Source organism: Lichenostomus cassidix, chromosome 2, assembly GCF_008360975.1.
Source record: "Lichenostomus cassidix isolate B80296 chromosome 2, HeHo_3.0, whole genome shotgun sequence".
Taxonomy (NCBI): Eukaryota; Metazoa; Chordata; class Aves; order Passeriformes; family Meliphagidae; genus Lichenostomus; species Lichenostomus cassidix.
Genome location: NC_139482.1, coordinates 42,151,339 through 42,174,396, shown reverse-complemented (window position 1 = coordinate 42,174,396; position 23,058 = coordinate 42,151,339). Strand labels below are relative to the sequence as shown.

The window sequence follows — 23,058 nt, the reverse complement described above, 5'->3', positions numbered from 1 at the left end:
GCATCTGTGCTGGCAGGGCACATCTGGCTGTCTCCAAAGCAACGGACACAGCACCATATGGCATTTTTATTTTGCAAATGGTATAATTTATGGGGACTGCTTTACATATTAGATGAGAAACTGTCTCAACAACAGATCTGAAAATGAGACATCAGTGGTAAAGATTTTATATGCTGTGGGGTGGAATTGTTTTTCATCCAACATCCCGTATTTTCAAACAGTGATCAAGTTAAGGATACACAGACACACACGCATTTATTTGCTAGTGAAGACTGCAGATGGTGTAGGATTAGTGGGATACTAAATAATAGACATCTGAATCCTTTGATTTACATGGTGACAGTCCAAAAAAATGATGTTTCTGATTATTTGAAGTGCTGGGGTTTGTATCTAGAAAGGTGAAAGAGAGAGGAAGAAAAAGCTTAAAAAAGGGGGATGCCCTGCCTTGGGGAAGGACAAACTTGGAAGAGGACAGAGGTGTCTGGGGTGAAATACAGGTAGAAAGTCAGTGTTGAATTTCAAGTTGTTATAACAGCTGCTGGGAGCAAGGGACCCCAGTGGGATAGAGCCCTGTCGGGGCACCCATGTTGTGCCACCTGGAAGGTTCATCCTTCCCCATGGACTTAGGGTGCCATGACATGGCTGGACTGTCAGTGACTGCTTTCACATGGTGCTGACGTTCAGTTCTTTCCAAAAGCTGGTGGAGGATGGAGGCTGAGAGCCTTGGTGATGCAGAGTGGTTGGCTTTTCTTGGAGGAGCAGGCTAGGAAATTGTTCCTTCTCTAAAAACAAAGCAAATGTCTTGGACATGGAATATGGGTGGTAAGATTTTTTTTTCTGGCTGAACATGGGAGAGCTTTAAAAATAGCCCTCAGAAAGTAAAAAATTAAAAGAAAACCCTAACTCATTTGACTTAGCTCCTGTTCTGTAAAAACAATCCTGTGTTCTGACAAGCAATTCAGAGTTTGTAGCGTTTATCTAAAATGTTAAGTTGGAGGAATGAGTAATCACCTCTGAAGGACTTAATAACTCTTTGTCCCTTCCTCCATATGCTTGTGTTTGAGTCATGACAACAAAGAGGACACAATAGGTAATTGTGGGAAGTATAAAGCCTGTGTGCTCAGGGAACGTGTGGTTCCTCTGCAGATGTTATTGTTTTCTCTGGCATCTTAAATACTGCTTATAAAGGATTACTCTCCCTTCAGGATGTGACCTCCCTGCCTTTTGTCTTGAGTCAGACAGACGGTGACAAAGGCATCCCAGCAGCATTAATTTACTCTAATTACTGGATTGGGGGTGTGCAGCTTCTTCAGCATATTTATGAAAATTCAGTGCATTCCATAAGTGACTTGGGTGGGTTTATTTCCATGTGAACAATAAGGAAAACCTGAGATGCAAGAGCCGTTCCCACACAGAGTGAGCGGAAAGAAATCACCCACATCCAGATTTTTCTCTGAGTTAGGGACTCTTGCTTGTCCCCTGTAGGGATACTGACTGGGGAAGTGGGACATGGGTTCATGTCACGCTTTGAAACCAGATGCAAAACTCAGTTTTGCAGCTTACTTGCTTCTCAGCATCTTCTGGGTTCCAGTGCCAGACCCAGTCTGAGCCCAAATCTCTCTTCATTCTGCTTGATCCCTGTAGCCTTAATTATTTCCCATCTTTGTCACACCTCCTGCAAAGAAAGGGTAAAGTATCAGGGTCTCCTCTACAGACTGTTCCTTAATAAAGCATTGAAACCCATTACCAACAGATAGAGGAGATAGTGGGGTGAGAAGGGAAGAGAAATTTGAAGGTTTTCTGAGAAGCTCATTTTTAATCAGTGCTTGATAGGTATTATTTATCTGGGCGGGGTTTGGGTCTCAGAAATTCATTCAAGCTTATAATTATCTTGGCAGATCTGAAAAGTCATACTCATAGCCCCTCAAACCCATTAGAGCCTCATGCTTTTCTAAAAGGAAGAAAAAACCCTTCAGCTTCACTTTCTTAGCGGCAGAATAGCTTTCTGTTCCTTGACAGCTCTTGAAATCTGTCCCCTTTCCACTGCCAGTCTTTAGTTCCCAAGGGAGAAATGAATTCAGGTCCACTGGGACAGAAAGGGAAAGAAGAAAGTATTTCTGGGAAAGAAAGAAAAATCAGCCTATTCTCATCCTTCTGCAGCAGGCACTTCTTTACGAGGACAAGCAAGTGGAAAGGCGAGTCAGTCTATGAAATGGAGTCAGGATTATAGCAGAAGATTTTGCCAGTGCCTACAGTGGAGTCATTTGGGGGAGCACAGAGATGCTGCTGCGGGTACAGCAGCACCCGTGGCCTTCTTTGCTCTCCATTGGTTTCCTTGGATTTTGGCCTGCATAGAGTACCTTAGGGAAAGGTCTCAGCTATCCTGTTTCAAAGTACTTGCTCCTTGGTAAACTGGATCTGCCTGGAGATACCACCAAACTGAGCTCCCCACAGTGCTGTCCTGTGCCTTGCAACGGGAACACAACAGCTTTTCCTCCTGGCTAAGTACAAGGTGAGAGGGATGAGGCTCAGGAGTTCTTTGGTATTGGAACTTGTAGATCAGCTGGCCTGTAAATTTGGTGTGAGATGTGGCTGTTTTGGAGATTCATATTTTGCCTGCAAGCTGGGTGCAGTCCCACCTCCCTGCTCTCCTCCATCTCCCTTTGCTGCCTACATGTCTTGGGAGTTTCTTGGAGTGGGAACTGTCCCTCATCCTACAGAGGTGGTATCTCTCTAATTGAAGGATTTGCCTCAGCTAAAGTCAGGGAAATGTTAGAGAAATCTACCTGTGGGTGAGTAGGAATGTCTATGGGAACGTGAGTAGAGGAGGTCAGGGGATAGAAAAGAAAAAGGAGAGAAGAAAATCAGTTTCCGCTATTCAAGTATTCGCTGATTTTCCAGAATGCAGTAGCAGAGATGCTACTTATGGGATCTAGGGCTGCACTGGTGGGCTTAGAACTACCTAGCTCAGGTACAAGGTAGGAATGGCCCTATGGATTTGGGGAGTCCTCCTCAGGAAACTGGTTTACAATGCACTTGGTTCCTAGGTCTTGCTGATTTTTAAGTCTCATTTTGGCACTGTGAATATCATTAAAAATCAGGGGAAGGAGAGGGAAAATAATTTTTTTGAAATTTCAGAATGCCAAGATTGGAGAATTTGTTTCAAGGCTCACTAGATTTATCTTACCCGTTTGGCCACTGATCACTTAAGTCTGTCTGCTACAGCAGCCATCCAAGTCTGAGTCTGTTTGTGATGTCAAAATCCTCAAATGTCAGACGCGCATTTTGAACAGTTATTTGTAGGGAGAGGCAATCCGGAGAGACCAGCCAGAGCGCTCGGCCTGTCAGTCAAGGTTTGAAACGCCACTGCACTGACAGGAATCATTTTGACAGAAAATTGCATATAAATTGAATCATTTCAAAATTAAGAAAGGGAGATGAAAGCAAATGCTTCCAAAATGAGGTGCCACTGATGAGTTGTGATGCACAGGGTTCAGCCTCCAGAGCCCGACAGATCCCTTCCCTGGCACTTGGTCTGTCTTCAGACAGGCCATCTTTGTGCCAAGGCCAACACTAGCTTATTTCTAATTACTTAATATTTCTAATTGTGTTAGAAGTATTAGGTTATTATCTGCCCCAGGGAACTGGCCTCGAGTGAAGTATTTTAGGATGTTCAATGCTGCAGTGTCCAGGACAGATAGGCACCAGTGAGGTTGGTGGTGGCAGCAAGGATGCAGGGCTTGGTTTCTGCACCCCTTCCTCACACCAAAGGATAGCATGGGGTGGGGTGTGCTGAAGCCAAAAGCAGACCCACTGCTTTTGCATGTAACCTTCAATTCACTTATTTTCTCAGCCATAGTTTTGAGTAGCAATGGAAGGGTAGGGAGATGGACCATATTAAAATAAGATGCACTCAGTGAACTAAGAGGGTATGAACTAAGAGGGTATGAAGGCCCTGGGACACTGGGACTGGCACACGAGCACACTGGGCAGAGCACTGAGTTGCCATCATTGTTTACACCCACTGTGTTGAATCACCTTGTGCAATGTCACTTTGCATGGTCAGTGAGCTAAAATGGGGCTTGGGGACACAGAAGCCTCCTCCTTGGTCTGCCACTGCCCTCCCATGCTGCCTTGGTCAAGTGACTTGCTCCAGTTCCCCTCAGCCTCATCCTCTTCTCTTTTTAGACCAGCAAATCTTCATTATACCTCACCAAAAGCCTGTACTGTGCCTTTATGGGATTTTTTTAAAATACAAATATCAGTAAAGAACAATACTGATCAACCTGGTTTGTTTAATGGGTTCCTAGAGGAGGTAGTTGCACAGGTCAAGGAAATGGAAAACCCCCACACGTGGGACAGAGGATTTCCTCCTGTCCCCAGGCCAGGCTGGTTTGGGCTGAAGCCAGTGTGGGGCTGGAGCAGCTCAGCTGGCGGTGTCACCTACCATGGCAAGGGACTGATGGGTTTTTCTTGGCCACAGCCCAGGGCTGGAAAGGGAAAGTTACATGAAGAAAAAATGCTCTGCAACCTGGCAGCTGCCTGTGTACCCTGGTTGGCATGGTGGAAGGCTGGTGAAACACATTGCTTTCCAAAGCAATGCCTCCAGAGCCTCTTCTTCCAGAGGCCTGAGAAAATGGCACTTAGGATGCACCCTACATCAGGTGCTGGGTGGGGGAACTGCGCTGGGTGCTGCAGGGCTCACCAAGCTGCAGTCTGCCCTGGTGGGTATGAGGGTCCTCTTCCCCCATGCCCCCCTCCTGGCTTCCTGCAGGCACTGTGTGCCCCAGAAAAAAGGTGCCTGAGCACCCTAAAAATGGTTTTAATGCATTAAAGCCTTTCAGGCAGATAAGAAATCTTCTCCCAGGTCTGCGTCCACTCCAGGCACTGATGTGGCACAGTTTGGTGCTGGACTATTACTGAAAGGCAAAGAAATGCTAAAAAAGACCTGCAAAAGAGCATTTTCTTGGGCACTTGGGAGCAGACCTGTGGTTCACTTTCCTGACTCTGGGGTCAGTGTGGTCCCTGGGGCTCTGGTGGTCCCTCTACTTGGCTGGCACGGGGGTCACTGGGAACAAATGGACTTGGGAGGAGCATGTGTATCTTCATTCCTCCTGGCTCAAACTGGCCCTTGGTTTTGAAAAGAAACCCAGAAAAAAGCAGCAAGAAGGGCTTTTATTGTGAAAAAGAGACTTTTCAAACGCCTGTTCCCCCCTTCCCAGCCTCTCCACTCCCCTCCCCACAGGGAGGTGGGTCTGGGATGAGGCAGAGTTTGAAAACTCCCAGCTGAAGTTTGAAGGGTGTCCTCCCGCCCAGGGGGAAGCAGAGGCACCCGCTGGCGTGTGGTGACAGGAGCCCAGCAGCCCCTGCAATGCGGAGCTGGGCAGCAGGATTGCGGACAGCGCGGAGGGACACCCCTGGGTGACAGACCCCGGCCGTGATTAATGGCTTGGGGAGAGAAAGCCGCCTGATTACTTCTGATTACTTGCTGGAGAATTTTTCTTTTTTTCCCTCTTTTTAACATTTTTGTATTCTGTGTGGGTCCCTGGTGTCGCATGGAAGTGCCACAGGCGGCCGGCACCCCTCTCAGGGGGTGACCGAGTGCTGTGTCGCCTGCAAGCAGTGAAGCACATGAGGAGGAGCGCGTCGGCTGCTGCTGCGAGACATGGTAGGATTTAGGGGGCTCCTTGCTGAGCTGGTAGGGGGAAGCAACGCTGGGTTTGCTCAGGGACACCAACGCCATGGGATGAGGTACGACGGTGTATCCTGGCTGTCTCCATCCCAGGGGCAACTTGAACGGGACCACTCAGAGGGTTGGAATACGGTGAGGCAAGCAAGGCAGGGAATCCCTACAGCACTTGTCCATCCTTAAAAGCATCAGGGATGGACCAAGCAGACTGTAAGAATGCACTAGGGATGGACAAAGCAGATTGTCAGGATGCCTGTAAATGCAGTGCCTGGGGCTGCTGTAGCTAAAGCACTGCTGTCAGCCAGGGCGGTGATTACACTCCCTCAGCCAAAATCCACCTCTTCTAAGTGGCCAGGCGGCACTGCTTCAGGCAGCAAAGTGCAGACAGAGATCACGAAGAGCCCCTCTGTGCTTTCTGTTTGGTCCTGACAAAGCACAGCATTTTCATCAAAAAGCCACAAAATCGGCCAATTTAGCAAGGGAAAACTTCACATCGTGCTTCCCCAGCATTAGGTTTATCCCCATCTGTAGCGTGTTCCAAACCTTAGGGTGGTGTTTCATGTCATCTATTTTGACTGCTCCAGTTTGGAATATCCCTTGGCAGACCCATCTGAGCAAGCACGCATCAGCTGAGCTGGGATGGTCCCCCCCTGCCCTGTTACCACTGTCCCGCTGGGGGACAGGGGGGTATCATGTCAGGGCAGAGGGTTCTGTCCCTGCCTCTCCACCTCAGCCCCTGCAAAGCTTGAGTTGGGTGGGGATTGCAAATCTGTGATGGATGAGCTGAGGAGGTGCCTGGTGCTGCTGCCAGAAACTGGTCATTTGTGTCACAGAAATGTTTTCATGTCCTCAAGGGTGTGCTGATGACTTGGAGCATATCTGGGGACAATGTGGCTGTGCCAGCCTTCACTGGAGTGTGTGAGTGTATGTGGATGGGAGACACTGGTGTCGTGCTTTATGCTTTCCATCCTACAGTTTGTATAGGTTGTTTTGGGTTTTTTAATTAATGAACTTCAGCAGCAGGAAAAATAGACAAGACTGAGGCTGGTGTCACCCATTTTGGGTTTGGAGATAACTCCTCCCAATCAAAAGGGAAAAGCAAGGCAACTCTCCCCACCCCACACTGCCTTTTATCTGCAGTAACACTTTCCTGTACAAGCCTCCACTATAAGCCTTTCAAAGCATGTACAGCCTGGGCCAGGTACCTGGTGTGGTCCCCATGTGAGAGTGGGGTATTTGCCAGGGTTTCCATATTGCCTTGGCAAGGGAAGGTCTGCTTCTGCAGTCCTTCACCCTTTGTGAGATCCTGCATTGATTGCTTTGATTCTGCCCATAATCTGGGTTTGCTCTGGCCACCTGTAGGCAGGGCAGTGATGGTCATGAGGAATAAATCCAGGCTATGCCCTAAGCTGATCATCTTGTTGCTTCATTTGCAGCAAAACCCCAAACAAAATGCTCAAGATGATTTTTGGCTTCTTTCAAAATCACCAGGAGGGTGACCCCTTGCAGAAAGCCCGAGGGATGCCAGCTGTGAGCTCCCCTGTTGGTATGGAGAGCACGCTTGCAGCCGGCTTCTTGTCGGATCCGGCCACCGCACATGCCTGACCTGCCTCAGCAGAGAGTGCTGGGGGATGACTGCATTGCAGAAACATCTTCTTTCTTCTGGCTTCAAAATCTGCCAGCGAGTAGTTTCCAGTTGCTCTGTCATTTGCCTAGTATGAGGCAGCCTAAATATGATTTCGTTGTATTAATCCTCTGGCATAAATTCCAAATGCCTCAATTACCCCTTCCGTTTCCAGTACTCAATAACTCCAGTCCACCTGCAGCTATTTGCCTTGCCCTGAAGGAAAAACCCCTTTTCTGTGAGTCTGGCTGCAGCAATGCTCATGCCATGTTTACTCTGCTTGCTCACCCCATCGATTTTCTAGGAGAAGAAGTGGGCTGAGGGGTGGCTGCCAGCAGACTTTGCCCAGGACGGGGTCTGCGGGACACAGGCAGCACTCAGAGCTGAGTGGCAAGCAGTTTTCTTCCCCTTATTTTCTCTTTCAGATGTAATGGCTTAACCCAAGGGAAATAGGGTTACCTTTCTGCAGCTGAGGCCAGAGCTGGTATGAACAATTCTGTTTTGAAGAAAGCCCACAGGGCTGAAAGGGCCTGCTGTCCTCCTCCTTCTCCCTCCCCTTTGGAATCCCACGAATGCGCTTTCCTGCTCTCCAGGAAGGGAAAAACCTGACAGTCAGCTCAGGGAAACCCAACTGTCTGACTCGGACAACCTCCACTGAGACTCCAGCAAGGGAATCCAGTGCTACTCCTTGCCAACACCCCAAAGAGGGTTTTTTGAGCCCCTGCTGGGCACCCAGCAAGCATTCCTGTTCCCTGGTGCTGGTCCACCAGTTAGAAATGAAAGTTGAAAAAAAGTGGATCAAAATTCCCCCTCCCCAAAATATAGAAAAAACGTGACCCCTGGTAAAATAAATAAAACTTAACCAAATGGCGAAATGTGTGAGATTTTTAGCAGCTTTCCAGGCACTCATGAGCAGGGTTGGCAATTCCATCAAGAGCAAGAGGAAATAAAATGTGATTTTATTGTAATGTATTCCTCCCCATATTAAATACAGCCCAGAACACGTTGCAAGAGAGACATGGCTTTCTAGCACCTCTGCTCTTTGCCTCTGTTATGCGTGGAGGAGCCGCAGCAGCAGAGGCCTGGTGGGGATGCAAACCAGAGCTGGTGAGCAGCCCAGAGGTGCAGCAAGAGAAGCTAGCGAGGTGAGGGGAGTTGTGAGGAAGGGGATCTATGGCTCCCAGATTCTGGTTCTTACATCCCTGGGTTTGGAAATCCCAAAGGAATCATCCGTGTGAGCTATGGGCTGTGGCTGGAACTGAAGTGCTGAGGAGCAGGACTGTGAGTTCCAGAATGCCACAGGAACAAAGCATATTCTTCTTCCCCAGAAGAAACTCAGGGGTTTGGAGGCAGTTTGTGCATGGGACTTGAAGGGAAGGAGTGCAGCCCACGGGCCACAGGCTGCTGCCCTCCTCCAAAGCATCCCCTGTCCAACCCCTCACAAACAAAGGCAAGACTGTTCCAAATGAGCGGGGCATGAGGCGCAGATGTTGCACAAAGGCAAGCCACATCTGTTTCGCTGGGGAAGGGGCCCCCTACTTGCTGGTTCAGCAGGCAGATGGGAAAGTTGCTCTGAAAACTTTTGAAGCTGAGTGTAACGGGCTGGCCGGGAAACTGGGACGAGGGGAGGGGGAAAATGGAAACCTGGCAGGATCCTGCACGGCAGGGGCGGAGTGAGGGAGCAACAGCAGCCCAGAACTGCTGCTTTCCCTCCTTGACGTCCCTGCCAGGAATTTCTAGGTTGTGCTTCTCTCCTGTAAGTGGGAGGGTTAGAGGATTGAGCAGAAGGAGAGTAGGGAAGATGAGGAGGACCTCCCTTGTCCCGTGAGGATAGCAGGACAGTTGTGCATTCAAGGCTGCCCAGGTCCTCACTGTCCCCTGTGAGCACAGGGTGCTGTTTCAGGTCCTCAGTGATCTGCATGATTTGGGTGCAGGCTGATACCAATTTCAGTGATGAAAAGTAATGGAGATTTTTTCACATACAAATGGCAGCAGACCTGTGCCTTTCAGTGACATAACCTGAAAGACTGCCATCAATCTCTGGGGAGATGTGTCTCCAAGAAATAAAAGATCCAGCTAAGTGCAAGAGTCTGCAGTAAAAGCCCTGACTCTGAACTTAAACAGGAGAAGAATGAGGCATCTGAAAGCTTTTAATTTGCTTACTTTAAGCAGAAGTGTGGCATCCTGGAGACTGTTTATTTTTGTGGTGCTTTGTGTTGACTTGTGGGATTAAACCAGAATGGTCCTGAGCTGCATTGTACATAGCACCAGGATGAAAAACCCCCTGTCCATCCTTCACAGAGCTGAGTATTAACTGTCTGCAAGCTGAGATTTACACAGTGGGAGTGAGGAGAATTATGAATCTTTCCTTTTGCTCAGTGAGAATCACATGATTTTGGGGTAAGAACAGTGTCATCACAGGGAAAGCAAGTCCCTGCCGGTACCCTGCAGGGCTTTAGTCCACACCAGGTGCAGGACAAGGTGTGTGTCTTCTCTGGGTCCCCCCAAGCAGCAGCCCTGACCTTGACTGCAACAGCTGCTCCCAATGGTGTGGTGTCCTCCAGCCAGGTGCTGGCCATCCATGTCCTTCATGGTGTCCTCTTGCCTCCTGTCCCAGGTCTTCCTTCTTCAGAGATGTTGAACAGGACATTTGGGATGCTGGAAGTCTTGCTACTCTTGTAAGCTATGTCTGGAGAGGGCAAGGAGTTTACAAGCCTGTGTTTCTGCTGTGCTTCTTTTGCCCATAATTCAACTGGGAGCAGTCAGTGCAATGGGAGCAGCCCTGTCATGCAGAACAGTTTACAGCACTGGCTGAAGATTTTGTTCAAAATGGTCCTTTAGATGATGGATGTGTGTGAAGGGGCTGTGCAGAGAAGAATCTTCAGGGCAAGAGGCCTCCCAAAAAACCAGAAATAGTAAGTCTGGGTGGGAGGTTTAGAGCAAGAAACAGGACATTTCATCCCTGGGAAGCAAAAAGCTCAAGGGGCTGATGCAGGGCCTGGAGCCAAAGACATGCCAGGTTATTGCTAGAGAGAGGCTGTGGAGCTTGAAGGTTTCCAGGTTTTTATAATTTGCTGCCCCAAGGCTGTAGTGATAACTGGGAAGAACTGTGAAGGCAACATTTTTGAGAAGTTAAAGGTGGTATGTTGGCACCATCCCTTTGAAGGCAGTGCTCAGTGCTGAATGGTGCCAGCACTGTTTTGTCCCTTTATGTTGCTGCCCTCTGCTAGTGCAAAGCATGCTTGTCTCACAGTCAGGCTATAAATCATCCCAGAAACTTAGCAGACTGTCCAAAATTTAGCAAAGTACAGCATGTTTTAAACTTTCATCCCAGGCAATTTAACTCGGTCATTTTCTGGTTTGGTTTTGGACATGTTGGTGGGAAGGTTTGTGTGCCAGCTACGAGGGCTTTGCTGACTCTGCAGGGAAGGACCCAGCACCATGTGGTGATGTGTCATATTTCCATCTCCCCAGCTCTAGCCGACCCAGCATTTGCTGTGACACTGCTTCATAGATTTTATGGGAGCAGTCCCACTTCCACCTTCTCAGCACCTGGCTTGAGCTTCCCAGGTCACTTGTGAGGGGCAATGTGTGGAAGTGAGGCTGGATGAGCACCTGGAACAGACAAGCATTGCCTATGTGGCACATCCCTGTCCTGGAGCCAAGCAGGATGGTCTTCTGGGTGTCCACGGAGTGCCAAAATATAATGGGATCATGGTTCTCCCCACTGGAAGGGCATTTTTGAGGAAAAGACTGCATCCCTGAAGGAAAAAAAACCCAGATCCAAAGCTGGAGTGGATCTGCTAGGAATTGCAGCTGCTTTGATGGATCGTGATGCCAGATGAAGGGCTGTCTGTTCTTCATGACCCATGGCAGTGTGGGTGCTGGTGGGTGTTGGTGGGACCTGGAGCTGTCCCCATGTGCTGGGGGAGCACAGCAGACCTGCCCTCCTGGGGAGCCACTCTGAGCCAGAGCTACCTTTGGGACTAGCAATCATCATTTAGTAGCTGTCTTTAGTGAATTCCCACTCTGTGAGCCATCTATCTTCCCTGAGCAGGATAATATAGGAAGGCACTTAGGCACTTGAAGGATGGGCAACAGAAGCTGCCAAGGATTTCCTTCTGCTCAGACTTGCCCAGAGTCACTCTGGGGGTGGAGAGGTTTTGTCTCCTTCCAAGTCCTCAGCACAATTATGGGTCTCCAGCCTGTATGCCATACCCTTAACAAACCAAAAGCCCTCCTGCACAGTTTGAAAAAGAAGAGGCTGATCCAACCCCAGATGTGATTGACTGCCTGCTCTCCCATTGCACTGGGAGCTGCCACGAGCACCCTGTGTGGATGCCAGGCTCTGGAGACATTCCCAGAGGTGGGGGGCAGGCAGAGGAGGTTTGCCACTTGTTTTTCAGGCAGTCTTTGTTAAAATTGGTCACGGCAGGCTGCACCTCCTGCTGCCCAGGCAGTTTTGTGGTTCATTGGGCGGGCAGCGAGCAGGGAGCTGGGAGGGTGAGCACAGCCCTGTGTGTTGCACCCCTGTGCAGAGTGCACCCTGCTCGGGGTGCACCCTGATAAATACACAGGTCTGCCTGTAACCTGCTCGTCAGCAGACTGCCTTTGGCACAGTGCTCTGAGCTTGCACAGCTAGGGCAGGCAGGTGGCCAAGAGTGATATGGCCATGGCTGAGCCATTGTGGCTCCTTTGGGCACCTCTTTGGGATGGTGGGATTTACTGCTGGAGAGGTCTTGCAGCGCTGGTGCAGGGGCAGGAGAATTCTTTTGAATGCCAGAGGAAAGCAGGGATCAATCCCGTTTTCAACAGCCACGTATTTCTGTGGCATCTTTCTAGTCTTTAGGCTGTTTCTTGCATTCTTGGATAATGAAGTTTGGGGTTTGTTTTTCTTTTCTTTCAAGCTCGACAAAGCCAATTTGATGCACTTTGAAAAGAAATTGAAAACAGGCTTCTCTGCTTCAAATTCTGCCAAGGTTCAAGCATCCTGGGAATACAATGTCAAGGATAACCCTCCCCCTCCTCACCCCCAACTACACTTAGAAAGTTTTATCTCCAAGCATCAAAGCTGCACAGCTCTCCATTGTGCCTTCAGAGCCCAGGCTGTACTGTATGTCCCTCTGATGAGTGAGAGTATATATTATTTACTTATTGGCATCCTGGAACAAGTAGTACCTCTCTTAAGCCTTTTTATGGGTTTTGCCTGCTGGGAAAAGGACCTGATTTCTGGCAAAGACATGCTGTACTGTCAGTATGTCAGCCTGGCAAAGCAGAGCTGTACGTATGGTTTGCATTTCAGGCTGAATCAAAGCCATAGCTTAAACTGCAGCATTTTTTTACAGCATGGGCTCAGAGAAAGACTCTTTGGAAAAGTATTTACCCAGGGCTTGTAAATACAGTATTATTTCTGCAATATTTTATCACCAAGGCTGTTATTAAATTTGCAGTATCAACCACCAGACATAACACAGAGACTGTGCTTGCACCTTTTTTGCTTCTTTTTGTTGTTGATGTGGCAGGGAAATCCTGAATGGTGCTGGGGAAGGGAGCCTGCCCCAGCCCTCACCCAGCTTCACAGCCCAGGGTTTCAAGTTCAGGGTGGGAAAGCAATGAGGCTCTGACTTGTGGTGTCCAAACCCAAGCTCACTGACAAGGAAGACAAAGTGGGTTTGGACAATAATGATTTCTTAACCACTTGGACTGTAAGCTGACTTGACATTAAAAGCCAGGCAATTGTTGCCATCCAATTGGCATACTCTGGCTGTGGGTTAAAAAGGATTTTTCCTGTGGTGTTTTGAAGGTTTTCCATGTGGCTCCCACATGCATTCCCCTCAGGATGCTGGGATTTTTGGCAGCCAGGCTTCTTACATACCTAGGGATGGTATAAGCAACCAGAGGGTTATTATCAGCTGGATAACAAAAACAATCACCCTGAATATCCTCTGTGCAGCAGAAAAGGGTTACAGGGGGTTTTGGTGAGAGTGGGATGGGCTGTGTCTCTCCAGAAGGGTGGGACAGGGGAGGTGCTGGGAAAACATGCCCAAGAAAGCACAAATTGGGAAGGGATTTGGCTGGATGCAGATGGGAATACTGAGATTTACAGTTAACTCTATCCTTCAGGATTAATTCCATAGATATCACTGCTGTTACTTCAGCACACTTTGAGGCCAGAGGAACAGATTGTGAGGCACTTACAGTGATGATTCGAAAGGAGCATGGATATCAGGATATCAGGATCAGCCCTTTGTATGCCACAGAATTATTTTACTGTGGTTAAACTGGGATTTAGACATTGCACCTCCCCATAACTCCAGGTCAGAAGGCCAAACATGGATTGCAGGTGTTTGGGAAAGAATGTGTCTGCACTCTGCAGAATTTACTTAAAATTTGGGGCGTGAAGGTTTTGAGTTGCTGAGCTTGGGTGTTGCCTGTGTCAGTTGGCATTGGCTGTACTTCCACAGCAAATCATTATCCCATCCAAGTGGGAGAGAGCCAGGGAGGCATCACAATCAGCCTCTTGACAGAAGTCCTGCTGCCCCGCAGGGTGCCTGGGAGTGCTCATACTCATCCCCTCCCCAGAGAGGCACCTAGGACAATAATTTAGCCATGTAGTTTAATGCCTGGGACAGTTAATGCCAAGCCTTGAATAACCCTACAGGTGATCTAGGACAGGACATCCTTCTCTGGACTGTCTCACCCTGGACAAGGTCCTTTTCACTCTGGGAAGAGACAGAACAGAGGTCCCCAGCAGGTCCCAAAGCCCTGTACCAGACAGCCAGAGGCTGGTGTAAGCCTTGTCTGAACAAAGGATTTAGCCCAGCAGATATATATTGCTGCACTACATTGTATTTCTAGGAGAGAAGCAATTAAGTGAGAGCCATAAAGCTGAATCACTCCAAGTGCACCATCAATAGCTCTTACAAACTGCATTAAATCTGCTCAGTCCTTGAAAGGGAGGCATGGAAGGAACACCCCTATGGTTAAGGCCAGTGACTTGTTGGTTCCTCTTACCCACCTTTGCTGATGTAGTGTCTTTGCAAGGGATGTGTCTCCTCACCAGGGGGTGTCTGAAGTGGTCTCCCCAAGCTGAGGGCATGACACCTGATGGCTTTTAGGGTAGTGCTGTGTCAGCTCATAAGCTCATGCACTGGGGTCGCCTGGGGCAGCTCCCCTGGGGACAGGAGTTGTCCTGCTGGTGGGTCCCTGCAGCCAGTGAGAGCCTGTGCTCCTAAAAGCCCCATGGCTGGAAATGGTTCTGCTTGCCCAGCTGTCTTCTGGAACTCATTCTGGCTGCTGGCTCTCACCTCCCCAGCTTTTCAGCTCCTTTTTCCAAGCTTTTCCTCTTATAAACAGTCTCTTATCCCTTCTTTGGCAATATATTGTCCTGCTGTGTCTGCCATGGATATACTTGTGCTTCCAAAATAAATAGTTGCAAAGAAATGTATCCACTTGACCACTGCCTTGACTTCCAATGTGGGTTTGAGCCACTTGGAAATGCCTGTTGAAAGCAGAGAAACTCTTTCAACAGGCATTTGAGTGCCAAGGTGCTTTTTGTGGCTCCAGCCTCCTGGAGTGTATGAGGCTGCCCAAACCCAGGTGGCTGAGGCATGGGTGCAGTGTGGCCCAGGGACTGGACTGGCTCGGAGAATCTCACAGTGCTGCCCCACTGCCCTCTATCTCAGCCTAAATGGGAACATCTCGTGCTTAGGGCAGCCCCAGTGTCACCTGCAAAGGATTGCTTTGGGCCAATGGAGAAATATGAATTTAGCACTGCAGGGAGACTTGTACATCGTTTGCTTGTAGCTGCCTTTTCAGCCTATATAATTTTTGAAGCTGCTTCACAGTAGAAAATATAACTAAAAGGGGTAAAAAAAGCTGTGTGTATAAAGGTATAGACACCAAAAGTTGGTAGTACCTGTCCAAAGGCAGCTCCGTAGTACTGGGAATCAGAATACTTTAGGTTTCACATATAGCACGGATCATATCATAGACCCATAGAATGGTTTGGGTTGGAGAGAACCTTAAAGATGTCTGACTTGAACCCACCTGTCACAGGCAAGTGACCAGGTTGCTCTGAGTTTCATTCAGACTGGCCCTGAACACTGCAAGGATGGGGCCTCCACAGCTTATCAAAGCAGCCTGTTCCAGTGCCTCAGCACTCTCACAGTTGAGAATTTATTCCTAATGTCTAATCTAAACCTGCTCTCTTTTAGTTTAAAGTAATTTCCCCTTGTCCTGTCACTCCATGCCCTTGTAAAATTCCATCTCCAGCTCTCTTGTGGGCCCCTTTAGGCACAGGAAGGTGCTGTAAGGTCTCCCCAGAGTCTTCTCTTCTCCAGGCTGAACAACTCCAACTGTCTCAGCCTGTCTTCATAGGAGAGGTGTTCCAGCCGTCCTGACTGACACTTGGAGCTGCCTTGCTTTTGCTGGAGACAGTGCTGGGCAGAGCTCCAGAGGCTCTCTCAGCACACATTGACATGTCCTGTGAAGGAGGATGTGGGGACACAGGTTATGGGTTCGGTGTGCAACCAGGATAGGAGCCAGTGAGAGGGCTCAGAGTAAGGTCTGAAAAACAAAACCTCTTAGGAACTGGAAAGTGTTCACATCCAGACAGTAATTTGCTCTGGTTTGGTCTTCTTTTATTTTTATTTCTTTAGTCTTTAAAGGAAATATTTGACCATGAAAAATTCATTGCCCATAAGGTCATCCTGTACCTCAGCACTGCAGGCATGGCAACCTCTGTGTGGGCAGTCAGCCCTTGCTCTGATTTGCTTCTGAAGGGACTGCAGCTAGTCATGGCACAAATCATGGCACCAGCCATAACCCTCCTGCTACAGCACTGTGGAGGCAGAGAGTGCTTGTAGAATTCTCTCCCAAGGATCACACAAGCAGAGGGGCTGCTTCTCTAAAGCAAACCCTACTGAGGACTCTGCCTGCAGAAACACTCCAGCATCCTTCTACCTTTCTGTCCCCACAGGCCCAGCGACCATGGCGAAGGATGGGCATGAAGCCCCCAACCCCAGCGGCTGTCGGGGTGCTGCTGGCCCTGGCTCTGCTGGCTCTCATCCACCTGCCCCCACCCCCAGACTGCTCTCCGCCCCTGCTGCCACCCTCATCCCCCCCAGGGCCCCCAAGGGAGGTGGCTGCCCCTCTGTCTGGAGGACAAGCCCGCAGAAAAAGGCTCCCCATGCCCCTCACTCACCTGCGGCAGGACCAGCCTCCTGGCCGGAGCAGGAGGCAGCGAGGAGTGGAGAGAGATACTCCCCCGTGGCTCTCTGATGATGACCTCCAGAAGATGTGGCTGCTGTCCAGGGGGCAGGTGGTCTCCAAAACCCGCATCCCTGCCCACGGGCAGATCATGCGAGTGGGGCTGCGTGCTGAGGGGGATGCCAAGGCGGGTGTATCGCCAGCCAGCCTGGAAGGGGACTGCCAGGATGGCCGCTGTGGGCTCATCAAGCGCCCTGGGGACCTGTATGAGGTGCTGGCCTTCCACCTGGACAGGGTGCTGGGGCTGAACCGCAGCCTGCCCGCCGTGGCCCGGCGCTTCAGCAGCCACCTCCTGCCCTACAGCTACACCAACGGCGCCCTGCGCCCCATCATCTGGTGGGCTCCTGACCTCCAGCACCTGGAGGATGCCAACAATGACCAGAACTCTTGTGCCCTGGGGTGGCTGCAGTACCAGGAGATGCTGCAGCCCCACCGAACGACGCTGGTGGCCACGGATGCTCCTTGCTCCGGCATTCCACACAGCGAGTGGAGCCGCCTGGCCCTCTTTGACTTTCTTCTCCAGGTAGGGCTGGGGTGATTGAGGCCATCTGTCCCATCAGCTGTGCCACCCGGGTCCGCCTGCACCTGCATTGTCTGACCATGGTCTGCTTTTGCTCTGTGGGGTCACATAGGCTGTGGTTTCTTGGGATGTGTTTTCACTCGTCAGGTAGTGGGGAGCAGCAGAACTTTGTGCAGAAGCACCTTGGCCTGAGTAGAGTCCATGTTTGGGACTTGCAGGGGAAACACAGGCAGGTTTTGGATGTGGTGAGTCTGTCCTCACGTGGGCGAGCTTTCTGCTGTTCATTTTGTGCAGATGCTGGCAGAGGCTTGGGACATCCCTAGAGACATGCCTAAGGCATCTCTAGGGACAAGCAGCATGTTCTGCATCAGCCCCATCACATCCAGTCTCAGGGAGGTGCTGCTGGCTCTGGAAATAAGGAGCCCTGCCCCTTTGGACAGCACTGCCTTCCTCCTCCTTGGCATTAATAGAACTTAATCTTCTGTCTGGAAAATCATACCCTGCTGCTACAAGGGATTACAACAGCATCCCAGAGAGTTATCAGTTCTTGGAGGGCAGCTGTGAGGAGGCATAAGTGATTTCTGTGGAGAAAAAGAAAGCCTGTTTGAGCACCTGGGGGCTGGAGCTTTGGTTATCAGACAAGAGAAAGTTGCCTGAAAGGGCAAGTATTAATATTAAAAAAAAAAAAGGAGGGAAGAAAGGAAAGAACCTGAACTGCTAAAGTATGTTCTCCTTGTTCATTCTCTTTTTTATGGTGGTTTTTGTTTTGGATCTTTTTTTTTGCTGTTTTTTTTGTGAAGCCTGACCATTAACCTTCATAACTTCAACTATGGCTGGCAGAGGTGAAGCAGTTCTGTCTGGTCTTGGAATATTTTAGCTGAAACAACCAGAGAAATGAGAAGATTAACCAGTCCCCTTCCCTTCCCCAGAACAAAATGCTGCTGAGTGCAGTGAAAAGGCCAAGACTCCAGGAGAAAATATCTAGTACTAAGGAGAGTTCCTCTTCAAGGGCTGAAGCAGTGCAATGATAAATCCAAGGGCAATCCACAGGTTCTCTTCAGCAATTCTAATGGAATGCTCCCATGCAGAAGAGTCACATGAGGGTAAAGAGTCTGCAGGATATTATAGAAGTGGGGTAGCATCTTTCAGAAATGGCTTTAGCATCTCACAGCCCTTGCTGGGGAAGGAGAAATTGCGAGATTTGAGACCTGGTGCACATTGACATTGCAATCTTGATATTTTCCTTCAATTGCTCTTAAAATTGGGCTACTCCTGTGTTGATTTCTCTTGGTGTTTGCCATGAAGGAACCTCCCTCTACATGCAAAGTTTTACTGGGGGAAAAATGCCGAGCCTGGCAGAAATGGGGCAGCTGCTGATGGCTTTGTTCTGTGCTTTAAAGAGGGCCAAAACCAAATCAACTCTGCAGCTACATCCCTGCCCTGGGACATCCTCTTCCCAGCCAGGGGGAGAGCAAGGAAACTTTCCCTAGGGGAAGCCATCCTAGGCTGAATCATAACTGGAAAAACCTATCAGATGCAAGGGGATGCCCTGGGATGGGCATAAGAGGGGCTGAAAGCTTTTTGTAGAGCTTGAGCTTGGATGGGAGAAGATGTGGTTCATTTATTTGTGTTCCAGCAATAACACCAAAATTCCCATGAATTGGAACTGTTTAGGCTCTGGAAAGGAGAAATTAATACCACAAAATCAGAGGAGGAACAGGGAAGGGAGGCTTTGTCAGCATGTGAGGGCACTCTCAGCATCTCCACAGCCATCTGCTCCCTCTCCTGGGGCTCCACTTGGATGCCAGGTCCACCTCATCCTCACACCTCTGTGGGTGAGGATGAGGTGGACCTTGGTTTCACAGGTGCTCGTGGGTGGGTGAGTGGAGCTCTGAGCCTATTTAATGTCTCTGTAAGTTATCTCAGGTTGTCTTCACCTTCTGTGCAGCCTGAAAAACAACATAGCAGGTGAGAGAAACTGGTGTGCTGAGCTCACCAGTAGGCAGACCAAGGAGATGTGTGGAGAAAATGTGATATTTTGTTCTGTTTCCATGTGTTTTGTGTCAAGATGCTCAACCACTTTTAACTGGAATGTCTCCCGAAGGAGAAATACTGACCTGAGTGCTTCATTAAACCTCAGGAAACACAGAGGTATAGGAGGCTCCCATGTGGGACTAATCCTTCTTCTCAAAGGGTTATGAATGGAAAGGCCATGGAGATCACAAATCATGTTTCCTGCAGCATCTTCTCCAGTGCTTGGTGAGTGTTCGGGTTCAGACTGAGCTCTCTCTCAAAGCACAGCCTGTAATTGGTAACTTGTGCTAATTAGCAGGGTGAAGGGAATAGCAGCCACTGTGGGTCACTTGCCTTCTGTCTCATTGTAGCCTGTGGATCCCTTCTGGCTCACCTGAGACCTGCTCCAGCCCTCCTGCTGGCTCCAGGAGCTTCTCTGCACCCTGGGCTCTGCCTCCTGGGTTGGCACCAGCAACACCAAGCTGTTGTATTGCAGTCCGGGAGGGTGGCACAGGCCGGCTGCCTCCCTGGACCGGGTCTCCAGTCCCTGTAATCCCACCAAATTTGGGGCGAGCGGCCCCCGAGGTTCTGCAGCATGGCGGCAGTCTTCAAACCACGTCAATTCAAGCAGGAATATAGTGAGACTAGGAAAGAACTGGACTCCATCTCTTTTCTGGCAGGGAGGTTTATTTGGGGTAACGGGGGAAAGGGGGTTGCAGGGGATGAGAAGGGGGAGAGGAAAGGCAGGGACGGGATAAGGGGTGCCAGCCCAGAGATGCAAAGACCTCGAGGTGATCTGGACATCGCCTTATAAAGGGAAAGGAAGGGGAGGGACTGTCTCCCCTAGAGCCAGTCCCGGGGAGTCTGAAGGGAAGACAGGCATAGGGAACCCACCAATAGATTTCAGGGTACAGCAGAGCATATTTCAAAATGAACCAATGGTATACAAAGCAGAGGAACAAAGGAGCACATGGAATCCTAAAACCCATGTTGCAACACCAGGCAAGTCAGCAAGTTGGACATTTTCATGCTGCAAACAGAAAATATATTTATTTTGTGTATATATATATATATATATTCTGGATATTTAAAGGAGTGTATATATACATATAATATATATATATATATATATATATATATATATATGGCTGTTTTTTGCAAACAGGTCTCCAGAGCTGGAGGAGGTGAGGCAACTCCCCTACATGATTATGTCAACACAGAGTGGGGAGGTCTGTTGATCACCAATGAGATCCTGTCTGCCCCACAAATCACCCCAGGTGCTTCTGACAAAGCTGAGGAAACTCCTTAAATACCGAGGCCAGGTCTGACAGAGATTTCTGTCTTTTAAAAGTCCTTCATTCCTCCGAGGATGTGGTTGAAACACTGGAAGTTGCTGAGCAGCACCAGGGTTTCTGCAGGGAGCTGGGATGGGAAGCAGGAGGTTTGACAGCCTGAACAACATGGAGCCTTTGCAGCACCTGCAAATGATTAAACACAAATGTAGCAAAAACAAGTCACTGTGGCCCAACTTAAATGTCAGGCATGCTCTGCGTATGCACAGACCGCTTTTTCCCTTGCCGATGCTTTTCCATTCATCTTTCCATTGAGAGCTGCTCAGGTTACCATAGGGATGGATGAAAGGTTGCATATGTGACAGGAACCAGATGAAACCATCACACAGAGCACCAAGATGCAGAAAAAGAAATTATTTTTGAGGTTGCAGGCTCTAGGTTTCCTTGGGTGCTTTTGTTGTTTTTTTTATTCATTCATCATCGTGTACATCTTCATTTCAGCTGGAAGTGCAACCCCTTTGCTCTGTGCAAATAGAGAATGGGGAGGTACCAGGTATCTGAACTCCATCAGAAAAGCCTGTCAACATCACCTTTGTCATCACTTCTTCATGCCAAAGGGCTTTTACAAGTCAGCTCAGCTTCTGCTGCTTCCCTTCCTCTCACCAGTGTATGCAGATTTTCCACTGCACGTCTGCTGAAGATCCCTAGAAAAGTTTTATTTTCCTCTGTACAAGAACAGCTCATACCAAGACCTCCCCATCCCAGGCACATTTCCCTGCTACGGTCCTCAAATGTCTCCTGCAGGTTCATGACCGCCTGGACCGCTACTGCTGTGGGTTTCAGCCTGATCCCTCTGAGCCCTGCGTGGAAGAGATGCTCCATGAGAAGTGCCGGAACCCAGCAGAGCTGTTCCTGGTCCACATCCTGGTATGTTTCCCTGCTCTCCAAGGTCTGCTCTGGGGCTAACGTGAAGGAGCCTGGGAAGCACTTGCAGGGCTGAGTTGGTAGCAAAGGGAATGTAGGTCCCATGGTGATGCTGGGTGCCTGGAGGGAGCTGTGCCCAGGCATGGAGGGACCTGAACTTTGACATCTGCTGTCCCCCAAATACTCTCAGGCTTTCTCACTGCATTAAAAAGCAGCCTAAACCCTCACACTGGTGACTGCCTGCACTGAGTGAGCTCCTCCTTCCCAACCTGCTGGCAGGTCCGGAGGAGCGCGCCGTCCCGCCTGGTGTTCATCGACAATGCAGGAAGACCACAGCACCCCGAGGAGAAGCTCAACTTCAGGCTCCTGCAAGGCATAGACAGGTAGGAATGTGCACATGCCAGGCAGAGACTGAGCTGGCACACATGGGATGTCCAGCAGCCCTGTGTTTGCTCAACTTCTTGCTGCTCCTGACCACCCTGGTGGGGTATCCCTGTAAATCAGGGCCACCTCCCACTCCGAACCGGGTGGGTGGGTGAATATACTCACAAAAACATCCCAAATGCCCTTGCCCTGAAACCAACTCTTTATTCTGCTCTGGGTGGCTGATGACAGGCTCCAAAGCCTATTTCCCCTCTTTAATTGGCAGCTGCACAAAAATAATGAATAATCAGGTATTTCAGCATTTCTTGCGTCGTTGCCCATGAGGCATTTTGGCATGCTAGAGGCCTGTTGATTTAGAATTTGTTTGGATCTGTGTCTGATGGAGCTATCCTGCATGCACACCATGGGCAGAGTTTTAAACAGGAGGCTCCTCATCCTGTGTTCCCTTGGGCAGACATGTGTTTCCTCTTGAAGCATCTTTGCTCAAGTGCTCTTCCTCTCTGCTCATCCTTCCTGGGATAACCCCTTCCCTCCCTGTCTCTGCTCCTCCCCTGCAGCTTCCCGGTGGCAGCGGTGGCCACGCTGCGGTCGGGCAGATTGCAGAGCCTGCTGCTGGAGTCCCTGCGCCTGGACCGGGAGCTCTGGGACAGCCAGGGTGGCGCCGAGGGGCTGAGACCTCTGCTCCAGACCATCGACAGGCGGGCACAGATCCTGCTGCGCTACATCCAAGAGCACAACCTGACAGTCTTTGAGGACTCACTGCGCTGAACCGACCCCCGGCTGGCTCAGAGTGCCTGCCCTGCACATCCCAGCAGCCTTGGATGTACCTCATTCCCTCGGCATGGATGTTATGCGGCTGTGTGCTGGTGCTTGGCTCTCCACAGGGTGTTTCCCCCACCCTGTGGGATGCTCTGGAGAAGCAGATGGAATCACGGGGTATAGGAAAGAGGAGGAGGAAATGTTGCCTAAGACAACCCATAATTGCTTGAGAAAGGCAACAATCATCAAGTCATGGTCTCAGCATGGATTTTCAAAGAAAGAGCACATCCACGAGGTTTTTTGGGTGCCTTTAGACACACACACACACAGAGCAACTATGAAAACTGAAGGCTTGGACAGTTGAACAGCCTACAGGGACCCTGGGAAGAGTTAAAGGAACAGTGGAAGAAGTCACTGGCAGCCTTTCCATGGCTTGTGCTGGGCTTTTTGATGATGCCTTCACTATTTCCAAAACATCGCAGGGAGAAAGCATAGGAGAGCTTATTAAGTGGACTAAGCAAAGGCAAGATGCTAGAGCTGAGCTGTGCCTTTCCCCCTGCAGAAGAGGTGTGTGTGCCTGGGA

The 23,058-nt window shown here is 49.6% G+C and overlaps 1 protein-coding gene across 1 annotated transcript; it reads left to right on the top strand.

Annotated features, from left to right (window-relative positions):
* Positions 1 to 5,281: 5,281 nt before the first annotated feature.
* GASK1A (golgi associated kinase 1A) lies at positions 5,282 to 22,800 on the top strand. The gene is made up of 5 exons (XM_085051219.1): positions 5,282 to 5,668; positions 16,294 to 17,106; positions 21,213 to 21,335; positions 21,612 to 21,715; positions 22,274 to 22,800. The coding sequence occupies exons 1-5, from the start codon at positions 5,666 to 5,668 to the stop codon at positions 22,482 to 22,484; spliced, it is 1,254 nt and encodes a 417-aa protein (XP_084907345.1). The 5' UTR covers positions 5,282 to 5,665; the 3' UTR covers positions 22,485 to 22,800.
* The last annotated feature ends 258 nt before the right edge of the window (positions 22,801 to 23,058 follow it).